The sequence below is a fragment of the Vulpes lagopus genome, chromosome 11, assembly GCF_018345385.1.
Source record: "Vulpes lagopus strain Blue_001 chromosome 11, ASM1834538v1, whole genome shotgun sequence".
Taxonomy (NCBI): Eukaryota; Metazoa; Chordata; class Mammalia; order Carnivora; family Canidae; genus Vulpes; species Vulpes lagopus.
Genome location: NC_054834.1, coordinates 65,830,568 through 65,851,059, shown reverse-complemented (window position 1 = coordinate 65,851,059; position 20,492 = coordinate 65,830,568). Strand labels below are relative to the sequence as shown.

At 53.0% G+C, this 20,492-nt stretch overlaps 1 protein-coding gene across 2 annotated transcripts; it reads right to left on the bottom strand.

The window, feature by feature from the left end:
* Positions 1-2,225: 2,225 nt before the first annotated feature.
* Positions 2,226-17,858, bottom strand: SPI1 (Spi-1 proto-oncogene). Of its 2 annotated transcripts, none has more exons than XM_041773315.1 (5): positions 17,609-17,858; positions 14,846-14,945; positions 4,381-4,568; positions 3,381-3,543; positions 2,226-2,951 (listed from the first exon to the last, which is right to left on the bottom strand). In XM_041773315.1, exons 1-5 carry the CDS (start codon positions 17,651-17,653, stop codon positions 2,632-2,634), a joined length of 816 nt encoding a protein of 271 aa, XP_041629249.1. In that variant the 5' UTR covers positions 17,654-17,858; the 3' UTR covers positions 2,226-2,631. The 2 variants fall into 2 exon arrangements, with proteins under 2 accessions (XP_041629249.1, XP_041629250.1); XM_041773316.1 differs by having other exon boundaries at positions 14,846-14,942; positions 17,609-17,857.
* Between the last annotated feature and the right edge of the window lie 2,634 nt (positions 17,859-20,492).

Sequence of the window (20,492 nt, the reverse complement as noted above, 5' to 3'; positions counted from 1 at the left end):
CCCCCCACACTATATAAGGGGCTCTCCCCTCCCCAGGATTTCTTATCTTCCTCCTGCCCAGCCACCTGCTAAATATAGACAAATTCCAGAGAGTGAGGCTCTTCAGGGGGATGGCAGGGCCACATTGTTCCAAGCTCGCTCCTGTCCCTTCTCCCTCCAGTCCAATGTGATGGCTTCTGCCCCCCAACCTTTGGTAAGTCTCAGGGGTACCACAAACCCTGTCTGTCTGTTCATCTGACAGGGAAAGGGCATGATAAATTGGCACGCTCAGAGATCCTAGAGCCGGGCTGCCCTGAGTCCTGGCACTGCCATTTCCTTAACCTCAGTGCCTTAATTCCCTCATCTGTAAAATGGGGTGATGACAGCAGGTGCTGCTGTGTAGGATTATTCTGGGAGTGAAGTGAGTTTATAAATGAAAATGCTAGATCAGTGTCAGGCACGTAGAAAGTGCTGGATGGATGACAATGCCTCTACTCTTGCAGCTCACAAGGCCCTGGAATCCTGGGGAAGCTCAGTCCAGGGCCAGGTGGGCAGAGGGCAGTATTGGGTGCTGCCCTCACCCAAGGGGAAAAAGAAGTGGGTGGGCCTGCAGGTGAGGGCAGGAGGGAAAATCTCCAAATACACCCCAAAGTGGACGTCAGAGGCAAAGCTGACTCTTGCCAAAGTCACAAGGATTCACACAAAAAAAGACCCAGAATATTCTGTACCACCCCACACACACTGTTCCTCTATGAACTTTTGCCTTCCCCCCTCCCCCACTGCCCCCTGTCACAGCAGGGTCATCGGTGTCTGCACAGAAAGAAGCAAACTAGGCATGACTATCTCCAAGCAAGATGCAAATTTGGGAATGGTCATTTGTCCCTCGTGGCCTGGAGGAAGTTCTCTACACATCATCACCATGTAGCCCAAACTTAGACATTCCTTTTTTTTTTTAATATTTTATTTATTTATTCACGAGGGTCACAGAGAGAGAGAGAGGCTGAGACATAGGAAGAGGGAGGAAAAGGAAGCTCCTGCAGGGAACCCGAAGTGGGACTCGATCCCAGGACCCCAGGATCATGCCCTGACCAAAGACAGATGCTCAACACTGAGCCACCCCCCTGGCATCCCTCTATTCCTCTTTTTAACTACCTGTGACTGTATCCCCCGCTCCTTAGCCTTCTTCAAAGAGGACTGAGCACCCCTTACCCTCTTGTGGGGCTTGGAAACCTACGAAGGGACGTCATAGTTCAAGCCTGGAGGGCGTTTGCCCTGATGCCAATGGCCCCGAGTCTGGATTCTCTGAGGCCTGCTGACTGCCCTGGGATGTTTCCTCACTCCCACGCTGGTTTCCGCTACATCTTGTCACTTACTGTTGGAAGCAAGATGCTTCTGGGCTTCCAGGTTCATCTTTTTTTTCTGTTTCTCCCTTTTGATGGGGACTAGAAGCCGGACCAGCTGTGCAATTGGGGTCCTGCCGCCATGGATTCTGTGAGGATGCTTTGGGGCTTAATTCCTGGTCCTGGCCCTGCTCGACAGCACCCCATTCCAGACCTGCAAGGGGGCCTAGCAGCCAGCCTGCGGGGGGGATCCAGCCCATCCTTCACCTAAGCTGTGTGACCTTGGACAGACCGGTTTGACCTCTCCATGACTCAGTTTCCCAGTCTATAAAATGGGATGATACTAGACTTTGCTCCTCGAGTTGACATGTAATAAATGGCCAGAAAATCCAGCGTTGCAGCCACGATGATCCTCATCATCCTCACAGGAGCCACAACCTAGATTTTAAGCCTCACTGAGGCATTTTTAAAAAGCCCATATAGGGATCCCTGGGTGGCACAGCGGTTTGGTGCCTGCCTTTGGCCCAGGGCGCGATCCTGGAGACCCGGGATCAAGTCCCACGTCGGGCTTCTGGTGCATGGAGCCTGCTTCTCCCTCTGCCTGTGTCTCTGCCTCTTTCTCTCTCTCTCTCTATCATAAAAAAAAAATAATAAAAAAATAATAAAAAAATAAAAAGCCCATATATCAGGCGCAGGGGCTCTGTATGATTTATTCCCCTGATAACCCCAGGACCCCTTCTTCCACCAGCTCTAACTCGTGGTGTCGTGTGTCCTGATGGCCCCAGCGCCCAGACCAGGCGAGGTCCTCAGTCAACACCCAATGGACAAATGAGAAAAAGAGAGACCAGACAGGGGCGCCCGGACAAGATGCACGAAACAGCATAAAAGAGACTCTGTGCTACAAGAGGACTCACTAGAATAACTTTAATAACTTTCTTGAGGAAGCTAACGGGGACGAGGTGGGGGAAGGAAGAGACGCTGGAGTAGAAGGGTTCCATTTATACAAATATGATGACTTCAAACAACCAAGGTAGCGACCCGGGTCACACTAAGCAAGGCCCTGGGTCAGATGCCCCGGGTTGGAGGGGGGGTGTGCCCGCTGGAGCCGGGGTTGGAGTCCTGGTCGGGGGGCGAGGAGAGGGAGTGGGTGGCGGGCTCGGAGGAGGGCGTGGACGGGTGAGGGGAGGCCCGGCCCTCAGTCCTGTCCCTGGCCCCTGGGAGTTTGCCTCCCTGTGTCCGGGCCGGGCGAGGGGTTAATGCTATGGCCGGCGGGGAGGCCCGGCGGGCCCGGCGGGGTGTGTGGGGCCGGGGCTCAGTGGGGCGGGTGGCGCCGCTCGGCCAGGCTCCCGCGGCCCAGCACCTCCCCGCTGAACTGGTAGGTGAGCTTCTTCTTGACCTTCTTGACCTCCCCCGTCTTGCCGTAGTTGCGCAGGGCGCGGGCCATCTTCTGGTAGGTCATCTTCTTGCGGTTCCCCTTCTGGATGCCCCAGCGGTGTGCGAGCGCCTCCTTGTGCTTGGACGAGAACTGGAAGGTGCCCTTGTCCTTGTCCACCCACCAGATGCTGTCCTTCATGTCTCCGCTGCGAAGCAGGTCGAGCAGGAACTGATACAGACGGATCTTCTTTTTGCTGCCTGTGGGCGGCAGGGGGTCAGCGCCCCAACCCAGGGACCTGGAGACCCAGGGACCCACCCTCCCCTCCCCCCTGGTGTGGGGCGCCCTGGGGAAGAACCGGGAGGAGAGGGTGGTCTACAGGGGAAGGGGCTCCCTCGCCCACGCCTGGCATTCATACCTGCTCACATGCAACCCAGAGAGGTACAGACACACGCCCTCAGTCACATAGATGCCTGTGTGTGTTCACGACACACTTGTGCACATGTGCTCACTGACACACGAATAGGCACGGATGGTCACAGATGCGGTGCACACTTCGGCAAATGTTCACACGCTCAGATAGAGACACACACGCAGCTCTGTGGCATGGCTGCCATGGCCTTGGCTGGGTGCACGGGGCCCGTATATGGCCAGGGTCAGGGCTGGGCCAGACGGCTGGGCCACCCTACCTGTCTCCCCGTGCAAGAGGCCAGGCCCTGGCTCCAGGCCATCAGCCTCCCCATCAGACACCTCCAGCGGGGGACTCTGCCTCTCGCCTTCCTCCTCATCCGAGCTAGGCTGGGCCGGGGACAGAGACGGGTATGGGAGGCACATCCGGGGTAGATAGGAGACCTAGAAAGGCAGGGAAAGAGGGTTGAGGTCAGTGAGGGCCAGTTCACAGCTCAGGGCCGCCAGGTAGTGGTGATCCGAACAAGAGAAGAGGGGGTAAGGAGAGGGTGGGGAGGCCAGCAAGGTGCAGAAAGACTTGGGAGAAGGCCGGGGAAGCTGGAGGTCCATCAGGTTACAGGGGTCGGGCAGGGGCAGCTACCCACAGAGCTTGGGTTGTGGAAGCCTGAGGGCTGCAGGAATCCCATCCATCCTGGGCCCCCTGGATTGTGGCTGCGTGGCCGGGGGGACAGGGCACCCTTTCCCCAAACGCACAGAGGTGCCCTATGGCCTGACATTCCTGGGGTCAGAGGTGGCAGAGAGGAGGGGCCCATAGGTAGGGTATGGGAGTGACTGGGGTTTAACCAGGTGGGTGAGAAGTGAGGGAAGGGCCAGTGGAGGTCAGTGAGGGATCATAGAGGTTAACAGAGGTCACTGATTGGGATTAGGGCCCATGGGGCTGAGGAGGGTCAATAAAGGGGGTCAGTGGAGATGGGGAGGCCAGTGGAGGCCAGTGTCCAGTGACTCGAATGCCGGGTCCCCGAGGGGCCGGGAGCTGGGGGTTGTCAGGGGTGGATCAGGGGAGGGAAGAGATTCTAAGGGCTCTGTCCATCAGCAGGCAGGAGAAGATAAGGGGTGTGGGGTCACGAGGGCAACCAGAGGGTCAGGAGGCAGCCGTTGGAGCTCCGGCCGCCGTTGGCGCTGTGGGGCAGGAAGCCGAGTTGAGTAAGAGCCCGTGTCAGCTTCCTGCGAAGCGCTGGCCTCACCGCAGGCCCGTCCCAAGGGAGCAAGGGCCGCACGCACCTGGTGGCTGATGCCCGCGTGGCTCGGAGCCATGGGGGTGTCGAGCACGTGCATCTGCTCCAGCTCCATGTGGCGGTAGAGCTGCTGCAGCTGGGGGGGCTGCACGCTCTGCAGCTCTGTGAAGTGGTTCTCAGCGAAGCTCTCGAACTCACTGTGCACGTGGTGCGGGTGGAAGTCCCAGTAATGGTCTGTGGGGACAGCCAGGCAGCGGGGGTGAGCTGGGTGCGGGGCGGGGAGACACTATAGTAATTCCCGCCCCCCCCCAAATCATGACGCCGGGCCTAGGGGGCTATTATCACAGGCCCGGCTGGGCTCCAAGTGGAGGTGCATCATCTCACCACCCACCTTGTTAGGCACCATCCCCATTTTACAGATGAGAACACTGAGGCTGGGCAAGGTGACAGAATGGGCCCGCAGCTAGAGGCCCCGTCCCAGGCAGAGCTGAGACCTGAGGGGAAGCCTGCCTTCCCAGCAGCCAGTCTAGCCCGCCTCCCAAGTGGTCACCAGGACACGGTCATGGTCTGAATCCTGGCTCTGCTATTTGCTTTCTGGGACCTCTCCAGCCTCAGGTGGGTGACTCACTCGTAAAATGGGGATAATCGTTATTGGGAGGCTACAGATGAGATCCCATTTGTAAAAACTCTCAGCTCCGGAGTAGGCCCTCAGGGAATACTGATTACCCCTCCACAGAGTGGTTCCTGAGGCCACAGTCACGCGCACACGGTCTTGTCACATGGCCAAGGTGTGATTGCAAAGTCACACGGCTGACATTCCTCACACCAGAACTTGTCCCGGCCCACGGCGCTGCCGCTTCAAAGCCATGGCCCTAGGCGGCTGTATCTGTCCTCCAGCGAGGTTGCCAGGACACAGACCCCCCTGGAAACTCCCCCTAGGTGCTTTCAGAGTCTGCGGTGCGGTGGATTCAAGTTTGGGGAATGGCCACATGCTCGCGGGAGCCCTATCTTGGAACTAGGACATGGTTTCCCTGGACGTCTTTTCCAGGGAAAAAAAAAAAAAAGCAAAACTGCCACATGTCTGTGGAATTCCTGGGTACAATCTCGGATCCAAAAGAAGATGTGGTGAGAAAGTGACAAGAGGGATTTTCTCATGTGACCCAAGAGGGAGTGCACAAGATGCTAGGCCAAGGCAGCATCCCTGGAATGCTCCAGAAGGACCACCACCAGCCCTGTGTGTGTGTGTGTGTGTGTGTGTGTGTGTGTGTGTGTGTGTCTGTCTGTCTCCATTTCTTTTCTTTTTTTCCACACAAGTGTATACTCATTCACTCACACATCCCATAAAAATGTGGGTTTTTTGGCTTTGGACCCAGTTATCAGAAGACCTGCTCTCTAATACTACCCTGTGGTGGCTTGCTGTGTGACCCTGCACAAGTCATTTTACTACCCTGAGCCGCCAATTCCCCAGTCTAAAAGTCAGGGACCCGACTGGATAGTTACAGACGTCCTGTCTACACATGAGATCATTTGAACCCATAATCCAGGCAGCCCACACTCCCACCTCTACAAGAGGCACAGAAGAGAGAAATTGCATGATGTGAGAGTCAGGCAGAGCTGGTTCAAATCCTGCCTCTGCCATTTACTGTTGTGTCCCATGGCAGGTCATCTCCCATCTGTAAGCCTCAGTTTCATCATCTGTAAAGAATAATTACACACACCTTATAGTCTTGTTGTGAGGGTTCAATGAGCTAATGCCTGCAAGATGCTTAGAATAGAACCTAGCATAAAATCCCATTCAATAAATATTATCTACTACTACTACTACTACTACTACTACTATTACTACTCTGTATTATTCTAAAGAACCTAGATTAGCACTTGAGCAAATGGCAGATACTTTCATGTACGTTTATCTCCTCTTCTTCCTCTCGCTCCCTGCCATCTCAGTCAGTGGCCCAGAGAAATAGTTTGGGGGGGCCTGTTGCATTCTCCCAGAGGCTAGAGCTGGGGCCTCAGCATTGCACCATGAGGACAATGTTTTGTTCCCCCCCTTACTCCCAGGGCGTAAACACAGCAGTCATTCAGCAAACAATGTTGGGACGAGTGAACAAATGAATCATTGAATAAATCCTAGCCCCCTGAGAACCGTCTCTGACTCCTCCACACAATTATCTAAATCTGAAGGGAAAACAAAACAACACTTAATTTGTGCCGTCATCTTGCAGCAAGTTAACAGCTATCCCCCTGCCTGGGAGAGTTGTCTCTGTGCCTTACAGATGGGCTGTTCTGGGGGGTCTTTAAATATATGGTGAGCCAATCTGGGGTCCACTTTAGGAGTGGATCCACCCTCTGGCCCCACTCCTGGCCCCTCTCGTTTTTGCCTTCCCCACCCAGGTTGAACTGTCCAGATCTTAACAGCGTGCCTTATCCTGCCAAGCAGCCCCCACACTCAAACCCACTCCAGTTCCAGGCTTTAGAGGACCATGCAAGTGTGCAGCTCTCCAGGTGTGGGGCAATGGCCCCCTCACTGCTCTCTTTCTCTCCTGTTCCCCCTCCTTCTGTCCTAGCTTTACATGAGATCCCTGAGCTCACTCTAGTGGTCCCAACCTGAGGCCAGGATTTCCTGTGGGGTTCTCAGTACACCTTCGTCAGAGTTGGGCCCTACTTGGAGACCCAGTGAATCAGAAGCATCGAGAGGGGAGCTGGAGATTGGAGTTTCTCAGGGCCTCCAGGAGGTTCCTTTGTTCACTGAAACTCTGGAACCCTGTCCCAGGGTCCCCTGAAAGCTGCGAAGGGGACTCAAGGTACAATTAAGGTTTCAAAAGCCCCAATAGCAACCGCCTTTACCCTTGATTTGCGTGCTTACGCAATTATGTAATAAACCCAGTCTGGTAGGCAGAAACGTTCCAAACATGGGGCCTTCCGAAAGAACACAATACAAGGAATCCTTCATAGTGCAAAGGTCAGCACTCCTGGGCTCTTTGGACCTCATTTCTAAATGGCTGTTCACAAACACATTGCTTCACCCCTTTTTGTGCTTTCACTGGGTTACCTGGGTCATCCTGTGATATGCCTCTTTAGCACAAATCTGCTCCTCAAAGGAATATAATGCCACTTGCATATCCGGAGTTAGCTCTGGACCCTCCTTTTCATAGCCCCATACCTAGTAAGCCTCAATCAATAGTCAATCACATGATCAATAAAAATTGGCTTTTAACGTGTATTTTTACGTACTTGGAGCTATGCTGAGCACTCACATCACCTTTCCCGTTTAATCTCACCTTAGCTATGACAAGGTGGTCACCAGTATGATCTTTCTCTTTTTTGTTTTTATTTTTATTTTTTTTTCAATATGATCTTTCTTTTGCACGTGAGGAAACTATGACTCAAAGAGATTAAGTCCCGTGTCCACAGACAGGCATTGGTAAAGTCACCTGTGCCTGCCTCCAGGAACCGAACTCCTACCTATCACACCAAACAACTTCTGAGAGACAAGACTATTAATGAAAACTTTAGTTAAGAGTCATGGTGATACCGACTTTACTGCCTGCTTTTATCCATCTACCCTTCACCCATTATTCATCATCTATCATCCATCCATCCACCATCCATTCATCTATCCAGCACTGGCCCATCATCCACCCATCCATCATGCATCCATCAGCTAGCTACCCATTCATCATCAATCATTCCCTTCATTCATCCCTCCATCATTCAGCCACCCATCAATAAGCCCTTTCATCTTGATCTCTCATTATCTCCCCTTTAAACCAGCTCCCGATCTGGTACCAAAGTCCTTCCCTCTCATCCCTATTCTTACTCAGTATTTTTGGTGTCCCTAATACCTGTATGTTACCAAGACAAAACCGAAATGATATTCCAAACAACTCCACACATATACAAAACTGAAGCCTTAAGTGTCATTCAGTTGACCTTATCTCCTTAGAGCAGAAATCCCAGTCTTAAGCCCAGGGTTCTCCCCCAGCAGAGCAGAAGTAAGAACAAGACAGGGAAGGAAGATGAGGAATTAAGAAGGCAAGGGCTGAGAAAAAACTTTAGGAAATCACAGACCATTGGACACAGGCTCCTGAAACCCTGCTCTCCTGCACATTGCTCAAAGGAACCAGAGGTCCAGAGAGTGGTGAGCTCCAGGCTTCATCATACTTGTTACTCTCTACTGTTATCCTAATTATTAAGGTTTTAGTTATTTCCTCTGTTAAATAAATCTGGTGGGATTTGTATTTTTATTGATACCATAGCACCTAGCAATGTGCCTGGTGTAGGAGAGACGCTTTGTATACATTTATTAGATGGGCAGGTCCGTGAGAGATGGATGGAGGGTTTGGCAGGTGAAGAGGACAATTGGAAAGATGAATGAGTAAATGATTAGATGGCTGTGTGAACACATTGGTGGATGGGTGGATGGTTGGCGGTATGAAAAGATGAAAGAGTACGTGGAAATATGGAAGGATGGAGAGGAGTCATACTTTGGAACTCTAGTTCCTTTACCAATCTCCTCACAAAGAGCAAATCCTATCACACCTATTGCTATGGCTATTATCAATAAAACAAAACAAAACAAAAAAAACAGCAACAACAACAACAAAAAAAAACAGAAAGTAACCACTGTTGGTGAGGATGTAGAGAAATTGGAACCCTTCTGCACTGTGGGTGGGAATATAAAATGTTGCAGCCACTGTGGAAAACAATACAAGGGGTCCTCAAAAATTAGAAATAGAACTACCATTTGATATTATGTGTATTTTACCACAATTTAAAATAATAAGAATAGGGGCACCTGGATGGCTCAGTCAGTTAAGCGTCTACCTTTGATTCAGGTCATGATCTCAGGCTCCTGGGATGGAGGCTCCTCAGCCCTGCATCAAGCTCCTTGCTCAACAGGGAGCCTGCTTCTCCTTCTCCCTGCTCTTGCCCTCTGTTGCTATCTCTGTCTCTCTCTCTCTCTCTCTCAAATAAATCAAACCTTTAAAAAATAAGATAACATAATAAGAATAAACAGTAAATTTTATGAGCCCTGCCTTCAAAATCTATCCTGAATCTGCCTACTTCTTTCTGTCTCTACTACCACCACTCTTGGCCAAGCCACTAGCATCTCTTGCTTGGATAATTCCAGGAGCTTCCTCTCGGTGCTTTCTTCCTGTCCCTACTGTGGCCTCCACTCCATCTATTCTCCCATAGCAGCCAGAGTGACTTTTCAAAAAGCTTATTCAGTGGAACTACTAGATGTTAAGTGAAGGTACTAAATGCCCCACATTGGGCTCCCTGTTCAGTGAGGGTCTGCTTCTCCCTCTCTCTCTGCTCTCTCTCTCTCTCTCTCTCTCTCTCTCTCAAGTAAACAAATAAAATCTTAAAGAGAGAGAGAGAGAGAGAGAGAGAGAGAAGGTACTAAAAACTTCCAGAGACAAAACAAAACTAATCAAACAGAAAAACAAAAACAAAGAACCGGTTACATTACAGAAAGGGGACATAAAAAGGCATCCGACTTCAAAAGAAAAATTCTAGTAACCAGAAGATAAAGAAATGCTTTCAAATTCCTCAGAGAAAATGTGATTTTCAACTTAGATTTCTGTACACAGCCAAACGGCTAATCATAAAGACATGAGGAAAACAAACAAAATAAAACCCTACACATTCTCACACACTCTCCCTTAGGACACTAGAATCAGAAACAACCCCTATCCATGTCATGAAGCATTCACGGTGTGCCCAGCACTGTTCTAAGGATTTTACGTAGCGTGATTCACTCAATCCTTATAGCAACCCCGTGAAGTAGTTACTATTATGAAGTTGAGACACAGAGAGGTGAAATATCTTGCCCATGGTCACTCCAGATAGTAATGGGGAAATGGGGTGTGAATCCCCGCAGCCTGGCTCCAGAACGAGGTTCTATCTCCTTGCTACACTGCCCCTTGTCCTCTTTTTGGGGGGGGGGGGTGAGAAGAAAGTACAGATAATCAAAGTACACCATGTGGCTCAGCTGAGTAATCCTCACATGGTCATAATCCTGGAAAATTCAGACACTGATTTAATAAGTTACTATATGGAGAAAGACAAATATTGTATGATCTCACATATAAGTGAGAATCTAGAACAAAAATCCCAAGCTTGTAGACAAGGAGACCAGGTTTGTGGTTGGCAGAGACCGGGGTTGAGGTTGGGGGAATTGGAGGGACGAGTTCAAAGGGGACAAACTCCTAGTTGTAAGTGCTGAGGACACGATGTACAGTGTGGTGACTGGTGCAGTTAGCAATGCCATATGGGGGGAATGCCTAGATGGCTCAGTGGTTGAGCGCCTGCCTTTGGCTCAGGGCATGTTCCCAGAGTCCCAGGATCGAGTCCCACATCGGGCTCCCTGCAAGGAGCCTGCTTCTCCTTTGCCTGTGTCTCTGCCTCTCTGTGTCTCTCAGGTTTGAATAAATAAAATCTTAAAAAAAAACAAAAACCAATGTCATATGGTTTATTTGAGAGTTGCTACAGGATTAGATCCTACAACTTCTCTCTACAAGGAGAAAATCTTTTATGTATTTCTATAAAGTGAAGAACGTTAACTAAATTTACTGTGGTGATCATTTCCCACTATCTACAGACGTCAGGTCATGACGCCATGCGCCTTAGACCTACCTGGTGTTGTATATCAGATACATCACTAAAACTGGGGAAAAGTTGCTGTAATCGTTTTGGTATGTGTGAAGTGTGTGTGTGTGACTACAGTCAGAGTCTCATCTTACACAGAACAAGAGAGCACAGTAGCCAATATCGCAAATCAAAAATCCAAGCTAGATTCGTCTCCACCTAGCACATGGAAGGTACTCGATAAATGTCTGTGGATGAATAAATGGACAGTGTTCTAAGTCTCCATTTCAAATCTTCATGTGTACGTTTACTTAGCATTGTAATAGGAAGACCAGAAAAATAGCTTTTATCCATCTCTGCCATGCCACGTGTGTTATGAAGAAATGTCTATGATACAGCTTAAGTAAAAAGCAGCAAGTTGCAGATCGGTGCGATACTACAATTCTGGTCGTTGAGGGAATAGACTATACACATGCGCGTGCATGCATTGACAGACATCCAGGAGTATACAGGGGGAAGAAAATGTTTGCACGGATGGACCAAGTGGGGAAGGAGGCTGGGAAGAGGGAAATATTTTACATGATAAGGATTTTTTAAAGGATTTTATTTATTTATTCAGGAGAGACACACAGGGAAAGAGAGAGAGGCAGAGACACAGGCAGAGGGAGAAGCAGGCTCCCTGCAGGGAGCCCGATGTGGGACTCGATCTGGGGTCTCCAGGATCTGGCCCTGGGCCAAAGGCAGGCGCTAAACCACTGAGCCACCCAGGGATCCCCCATGATAAGGATTTTTAAATTTTTTGCAATGAGTATTTGTTATTTTTAACAATAAAAAATGCAAGATTTAAAATTTGTTTAGATTTCTCACCACGTACACAAACACACACACGCAAAATGATTCAGATCATGTCATGTCCCTGCTCAAAACCCTGCAATGGTTTCCCATTGTTTGTAGGCTAACACCCAAACTCCTGCCATGTCTTTGGGCCTGTGTGATCTGTCCTCGGCAGACCCCTCTGGCTTCTCTCTGTTCTCCACTCACGCCCCATGCACCGGCCACTCAGGCCCTCTGTCGGGGTCAGCACTGCTTTGCACTTGCTGCTCTCTCTACGTAGAACATCTTTCCCCTTTTCATGCATGTTCCTTCTCTGCACTGAGACTTCGCCTCCGCCACCACCTCCTCAGAGGCCTTCCCTGACAACCCAAGTGGAAGTGCCCCCTACGTAGGCGCTCTGCATTACGTTACTTCGCCTTTTATAGGGCTTCTTATTGCGTGTCTACTTATTTGACTGGTTACCACCACCTCTTCCCACACTGGAATGTAAATTCTGTCTGACTCGCTTGTCATGGAACCTCCAGTGCCTAGGACAGTGTCTGGCACACATCTTATAATCAGAAGCTATTTGGTGGATGGACAAGTGAGGGATGAGTGGACATGTGGAGAGACAATAAGTGTTGGAAGGATGAGTGGGTGGCTTTGAGGGTGGGTGGTTGCATGGGTGGGTGGCTGGCTGGTTGACTGTCACCTGTGGATCTGTCACAGAGTCCTCTGTGTTCCTCCCACTCTCCCGACTTCCTCTCCCCTGCCTGGGGCATATAGTAAACCTAATATACTGTGTCCTGAAAGCTCACTCAGGACCTCACACATTTCACGTATTACCTCAGTGAATCGCCACAACTCTACTAGGTAAGTGTTTCCATGCTCTCATTTCCATATATTAGGGACCAAAGGGTCTGAGAGGTTAAGTCACTTGCTCTAAGGTCACACACTGGTGAGTGATGAAACCAGGACCAGCCCCAGGTCCAGCGCCAGTGCCTTCTTAGTAAGTTTCAACCACCTGGCAATGCAGACCCAGAGGACATGCAGGAACTGGCGGGGGTGGGGGGAGATGTAGGGTGTGGGGTGAAGACTCTTGAGTCTTCAGACAAGAAGTATTAGGAAAGGACAAAACAGAGCACCTGGGTGGCTGCCTTCCACTCAGGTCATGATCCCGGTGTCCTGGGATCCAGCCTCGCATTGGGCTCCCTGCTCAGCAGGGACTCTACTTCTCCCTCTGATCCTCCCCTACCCCTCAAATAAATAAATAAAATCTTAAAAAAAAAAAAAAAAGAAAAGAAAAGAAAAAAGGACAGAACAGATGCACAAATCAGCACCAGTGCCCAGACTGGCAATGATGGGAGCAGGCTGTGGGGAGTAGGGACAGGACACCTGGGGACTCTAGGCAAGTCTCCGAAGGAATTGGGGTGTGACCAGAACAGGGTGCTCAGAGGTCTAATCAAGTGTCATTCCTAGAGCCCCAGCCAGGATACAAGGGACCTGCCTGGGCACTGGGCCAAGAAAGTGCAGGCTTTCTCCAAAGGGCTCACTCCATCAGCCCCAGCCACCAGAAACAACTGGTTTCTAGATGTGCTCACAGCCCCTCATATTACAGGAGGGGAAACTGAGGCTGCAACAGACCCAAAGGAAATGCCCTCGAACCCAGTGAAACTGAGAGGAGGTTAGGCCAGAGGGGAAAGAGTCCCTCGACAGGCTCAGGCTTTGCTGAGTGTGCGGGCAGTGGGCCGTCCTGCTTCCTGGAGCCACCAGGGGGAGCCGGTCTTCAGGGTCAAAGGGACCCTCTCAGGTCCTGAACTGCTAGGTGCCAGGGTCACCAGGGGCTGGTCTTTAGGTCAGGGAGGCTTGCCCTTGATACCGGCTGGGGGGCTGGGGAGGGAAGTGGATGGGGGAAGCTTTCTCCTTAAATTGTCCAGCTTTCCCACAGAGAGGATGCATGGCTTGCAGAATCATAAATATGCTTTGAAGGGTGAAAACAAAGATATTTAACACCCCCTGAGCCCTGGGATCCTGAAAGAGGTCTGTGTGTCCCCACATGCAGACTTAAGGCTCAGTCACCACCCACTCCCTAGACAAGGCTTCCAGGTCTCTGTAGTAGCTTCCAGGTGTTTGTTCCCCGTGCAGCTGTGCCCTCTGTGGCAGGCTGTCCATGTGCCTGAAGAATGGTGCTACAGGTGTGGCCGGGCCCCAGGTGTGGCCTCGCCGTGAGAAACCTTCTGCTTCCAGCCTGCCTCTCTCTCTGGGGCTGCAGACACCCCAGTGTGTGGCATGCCCAGATTTCAGCACTCCAGGAGAACCCTCCAAGGAAGGCCTATTAACTAGGCCTTCTCACTTGGGCTCAGGGGCATCCTGTCACTATAGCAAGATCCCCTTTGGGTGGCCTGTCAGGGTGGCCTGCCCAGGTTCCAGGCACCCAATGCCTGTCCCTGTCTATCCTGAATTTGCTCCAGGGTGGAGGCTGGGCCTTGGGATGAGCAGTGAGACTCACGGAAGGAACCCCTGGCTCATACTCCATCCTCGGTCCCACTTCAGCTCGATGAGGGGACCCTCTGAGCCTTTCCCTTAGTGAGCAGTTCTTAGGGCTGATTCTGTCCCCCAGGACACGTTTGGCAATGTGTGAAGATCTTTCTGGTCGTGGAGACTGACGGTATTTCTGGCGTCTAATGGGTAAAAGCCAGGGACACTGCCAGATATCCTACACTGTACAGGGCAGGCCCCCCCAACAAAGAAATGCTCCAGCCCCAGATGTCCATGGAGGTTGAGAACACAGCAGGGAGCAGGGGCTACACCAGCGTGAACCATACAGTAAGGGGGTGACGGCCCCAGAGAGGAAGAATTGGGGGCTTGGGGGAGCAGAAGAGGAAAAAGCCAGACCTGGAGCAGATAGACTGAGTGCCACCGACCAGCAGCGTGACCTTGTACAAGTCGCTTAGCTCCCTGAGCCTCCGCTTCCTCGTTTGTGAAAAGCCACAAGGACTGGACGAGAAGATAAATGTGGACGGAGCTAACCTCGGGCCCTGGCACACCGAAGATGCTCAATCAGTGCGGGCGGGGGTGTGGGGCGCCGAGGGCCGCGTACTCACCGCTGTGGCTCTCTCCATCACTGCTGAGATAGGGGTAGTATTCATGCGTTTGGCGCTGGTACAGGTCTGTGTCATAGGGAACCAGGTCTTCCGATGGCTGCTGAGAGACCAGGCTGTCAGGGCTCGGATGGCAGCGGGACAGCTCGGACAGGTGGCAGCCCTGGTGTGCCGCGGCCACCACCACCACCTCCCCCACCCTGCTCCTGGGCACAGTACCAGGGCCCCTTCCCGCCTGGAACCTGGGGAGACAGCGGTGGGGACAGGGGACCTAGGAGGACTGGAGTCTTGCTGCTGCAGAAAGGGGCTGACGGGACTCCAAAGGTCAGAGGTCAAAAGAGGACCTGGGCTGAGAGAAGGCCCCAGGCCTCCCTCTCCCCCCTACACAGCTGCTCCTCAAACCACACTCACACGCACACTGGCACCCACAGGGCCCCACCTCGCACAAGCACTCTCTCACGATCACGCTGACACACCTACACCTCCAAACCACAGACGCTCCCCGTGACACCCACACCCCCACACATGAACTAGCACCCAGTGGTCTGCCTTCACATGCTCTACAGGCCCCTCGCATTCACACTCACCATCGCACACTCACACCATAGGCACACGCAGCCACTTGAGTTTACACAGGTATCCTCACACTTGCCTTCCGGCACCTTACAGCAGGCTCCAGCTCATGCCCATCGTGGTCACTCACATCCCGCCCGCACACCCATTGTCATTGAGTACACTGCTCCTCCCGCCACAGTCCCCACTGCCTGTGCCCGGGCCTAGGTACCCGTGGCCACTCACACTCATGGCTCCTCAGTGTTCACCACGCGGGCCTGACCAGCCAGAGCCCTGGCCCCCTCCCTCTCCCTCCTCCCTCCTCCCTCTGACGCACCCACTGGGATACCCCTTCTCCTCCTCCCTTCCCTCCTGCCCTCACTCCTCATTCTTCCTCCCCACTCCTCCCCATCCCCCTTCTCCCCTCTCTCCATTCCCCCTCCTCTCTCCCCCTCCTCCCCCTCCTCCTCCTCTATCTCCTTTCTCCTCCCTGTTCTCCCCTTTCCCGTCCTCCCCCTCCGCCTCCTCACTCCTCCCTGCTCTTCTCTCTCCCTCTCCCCCTCCTCCACTCCCTCACTCCTCCCTGTCCTCCTCTCCCTTCCCCCCCCTCCACTCTCTCACTTTTCCCTGTCCTCTTCTCTCCCCCTCCTCCTCCTTCCCACCCCCCACTCCTCCTTGTACTGGTGCAGGCACAGGGACACACACACCCATTCTTCACAAGAGTCATCAGGCCTCCTTCCACCCCCACAGTGTGTGCCCAGGGATTGCACAACAATTACTCCAACCCTTGGGGCTTGGGTGGGAGGCTGAGATGTCTTGGGAGCCCACCTTCCCAGGAGTGCACAGAGTAGCCCCTAAGGGGTTTGGTGTAGCCACCCAAGGAGATGTGCCTCCTTCTCAGGTGTGTTTGGGGAGATTGGGGGATTGAGAGGTCAAGGGTCAGAGACAGTGTGGTCAAGCTTCTGGACCTGTGGTTTTCCTGAGGCAGACCTGGCTCTTCCTGGGACCCTCTCCGTCTCCCCCCTGCCTGCCCTCCACTACCTTCTTGGTGGTGGATGGGGGCGTGGGGTTGGGCCCGGGTGCCAGCTACAGCTGGCTGTCTGTGTCTGGCCAGTAAGAAGGCCGGGAACCCAGCCACTGGTTTCCAGACAGCTCTGCCCAACAGCAGGATGTCAGGGCTGGGGTGCCTCCCGGGGCTCTGAGGCCTGGCTGGGGTGAGGCGGGGGCAGGGAGCTGCCTCTGGGCCGGGAAAGCTGAGTCAGGTGGGCAGGCCCTGCCAAGCCCTTCCCGGCTCCCCCAGGGCTCCCCGGCCCTGGGCCCTGCTGAGCGGGTACAGGGTGGGAAAGAGAGAGGGGTCCCCCCTGTGGGGCCCAGGTCTGCACCTGCCCAAGGCTGCAACTGTCAAGGAGGGCAGGAGCAGTGGGGACCGGCCCCTGCCTGCTGCCCTTCCCCTCCAGGGGTCCCCTGGGACTCCTGCTGCCTCACCTCCAGTCCCAGCCCTGTCCCACCCTCAGCCCCTGCCCTCACTGCAGCCTCTGCTCTGCTGGGTCCTACCCCAGACGGCCCGCTCCAGCACCTGCCTGGTCTCCCTGCTCCCTGGCCAGTGCCCCAACCCAACTGCCGTCCCAGTCTCCGCTCCACTCCCCGCTGCCGCCCAGCCCCTGGGGACCTGCCGGCCTGAGGCCCAGACCCCAGGTCAACAGCTATGTCCCCTGGGCCAGGCCCCAGAGCGGGCACTGGAGACCCAGACACAAACCAGCCTCAGTCTTCAGGAGCATCCAGGCCTCGGGCCAGAGACCTCTGGCCTATCGCCTCCTGCCCTCACGCCTCTACTGTTCTGGGGACCGGCTTCCCCTCGCACCAGGCTCCCCATCTCCTCCTCCGCCATCTCTCTGCCACCGCCCTCACCATCCCCAGCCCGGCACCCTGCCCAGGAGCTCCACCAACCCGCCACCCAAGCCCCATCTATAAATAACCGTTCAGGCCCCACCGATCACAGCCCCACCGTGGGCCCAGCCCTCGGCCGCCAGGGCCTGCTCCGAAGAAGCCAACGGCCCCTCGCCGGGTCCCGGGCCAGGAGCTCCAGGGAGGAAACACCAGCTTCCCACAGATAGGGAGCCGGGGGGCAGCCGGCCGGCTGCTGGGCTGCTGGGCAGGCGGATGGGCGGCTGCGGGCCGCGCGGGTCAGGATCGCAGAGGAGCCCCGGTACTCACAGGGGGGACGAGGGGAAACCCTTCCATTTTGCACGCCTGTAACATCCAGCCGAGCTCCGAGATGGTCAGGTCCCCCGCCTCGGTGGGGGCCAGTGCGGAGCCCCTCAGGATGGGGCGCCCCGTCGGGGGGCTGGATGAACTCGGGGCGGGCACAGGGCTTGGGCCTGCCCCCTGAGCTACAGGAGCCCTGGGTGAGCCCCCTCCCTTGACATTGCAGGGCCAGCGCAAGTTCCTGATTTTATCGAAGGGCCTGCCACTGGGAGATAGTCCCCTTGGGGTGACATCACCGCCCCAGCCCGTTTGCATAAATCTCTTGCGCTACAGGAAGTCTCAGGCTGGGCTGGGGCAGGTGGTGCTTCAGGGCCTGGCCTGAGAGACCATGGGGGACAGACCCCCTGCCCAGAGGAAGCTGGAGCTCTGAGGGGGGTCTTGGAGGCTGGGGTGAGGAGAAAGAGGAGGAGGGAGGAAGGCTAGCTAGACCACAGGGAGGCCAGTGCTGCTCCCCAGGCCCTGCTGAGGCCCCCTAACTCCTAACCCCACTAATACCCACTGCTTTTGAGATTCCCATGTGGCCAACAGAATCTTGCTTGGGGCCAAAACTGGTAGGGGTGGCCTTCACTTTTGGGGGTCAGCCTGAGTGGTGTGATCTACCAGAGTGTCAGGCCTGGCTCTTCTGGAATCTGGGTCTCCAGCTCTTATATTCTATCTGCCTTGGGGCTGGGCTCCAGGACAGGGTCCTCAGCACAGTGCTACTTTCCCCCTCCCTGAGCTCCTTCATACCAGCTTCCCTTCCACCAGAGGAGGCTCCGGGTTCTTACAACTTCCCCTCCCAGTTTTCTGAGTACCGCCACTTCTTCCAAATCTCTAGGGGCTCTATTCCCAACCCAGATTTCTCAGTTTCCCCACCCCTACCAATACCTGAATATCAATTTAGTCTTCCTAGTTTAAAAACCTTTCTTGTTGGCCCATCCATTCATTTTCCTACCCATTTTTTATCCATCCATCTTTTCACCCATCAAGCCAACCATACATTCGTCTATTAGTTCATTTAGCTGTGCATTTGTTCATCCATTTATCTGCTGGTCCATCCCATACATCCACTCACCTGTTTATTTACTTGTCCATCTAGCCATTGAAATGCTCATATATTAGCCCATCCATCTGTTATTAATCCATTTATATTTTCATCTGTTTATCCACTGTATATGCAGCTCTCAATCTGTTCATCCACCTATTCATCCATCCACCCATCTGTCCACTTATTCATGCATTCACACATCTATCCATTCATCCATTTATCCAACCACCTATCCATTGACTTAACCATCCATCCATCCATCCATCCATCCATCCACTCATTTATCTGTCTATGCATCCTGCCAATATTAACTGACCTCCAGGCTCTATGCTGAGTGATGGGAAAATAGAAGTTTCAGACAAGATCCCTACCTTCAGAGACCTCCTGATCTAGTCTGGAAGACAGAAGGATGAACAGAGACAGTTTTGATCCATTGATCCCCAGTGAGTCCACTGCACTGGAGAAGAATTTTTTGAGCATTCAGTTTCTTCCCATGTGTAGTCCAACTCTTTATTTTCTACCTTCTTCCCACTAAGACTAGCCTGCCTCCTTCCTATCAGTGGAATCTCAGGCCCCCAAGAGTTTCTTTCCTCACAGGCAGCAAAGACTAGGGATTCACAAGGTCTGGGTTCACTATTAGATCTATTTCACTTCCATCTTCACTGATTTTTTGAATCTGTACTTGGGACTCTCCAAGGGGTCAAGGTCACAAGTCCTCAGGACTCCCTACGAACCTGACCAAGGCCCCTCCCCAAGAGTAAGGGAGAGGCTGCTGACTGGGCATCAGTTTCATCCCTGTTCCTCACTTCCCCATCAAGAAAGCCATGTCCTAGCTGACTGCATGTGTGTGGAGTGGGTTTACTCCATAAGAACAGGTCCTGCATGATGTCTTCATTCATTCATTCATTCATTCATTCATTTCTGTCTTGGTTTGGTTTGTTTATATGCATATTTATCTATTAATTCATTTTTTAAATCACTAACTTTTTATGTGCGGGGCCTGGTAAGGGGGCACAAATGTGAATACGGCAGTCTTGGGCCCCTGGGAGTTCCCAGACCTGCAAGGGAAACACACATGTAAACAGATAGCATGGTCTTTGAGGAGGTGAGGGAACAAGAGAGAGGTACTAAGTGCACTGGGGAACAATTAATTCGGTCAGGTCCATAGGTAGGAAAACATGCCAGGAAAAGGGAACATCCAGCTGAGGAACCAGCCTGAGCAAAGGCAAGAAGATGGAAAAGAACAAGGGAACAGTGAGGCCCCATCCTCTGGCAAGAAACAAGACAAGATAAGCAAAGAGCCTTGAGTGTCAGCCCAAGGAAACTGGGTTGCATCCAGGGACAGATGCAGAACCTGTGCTGGTTGGAAGCAGGGAGTGTGGCCCTCAGCTCCACGAGGCAGACAGCATACCCTGTCAGCTATGTGTTCCTCAGGCCTAAGTCTTAAGGCCCCCCAGGAGAAGAAAGAGATTCTATTATCCCAAGCCCAAGGGGCCCAGATACGGAAGCCCGAAAAGGATCCAGGGCCACCAAGCTTTAAAAATGGGCCAGAATAACTCCACTGTCTGTGCAGTGAACACCAATGTGTGTGTCCAGCAAGCCCTCCCTACCCTTCCTTCCACTTCCTCTCCTCCCAAAATGCACCAGGGGCCTCTTCCCTAACTCACAACCCCAGGGACCACTGTTATTCAAAACCATTGGATTAGTAGCACCCAGATTCTAAGCAATTCAGAACAGCAGAAAGGGTCTGATAATCAACGCCTGGAGGCTAAGAGTTCCTAAAGGGAAGGGAGGGGGCAATACTTT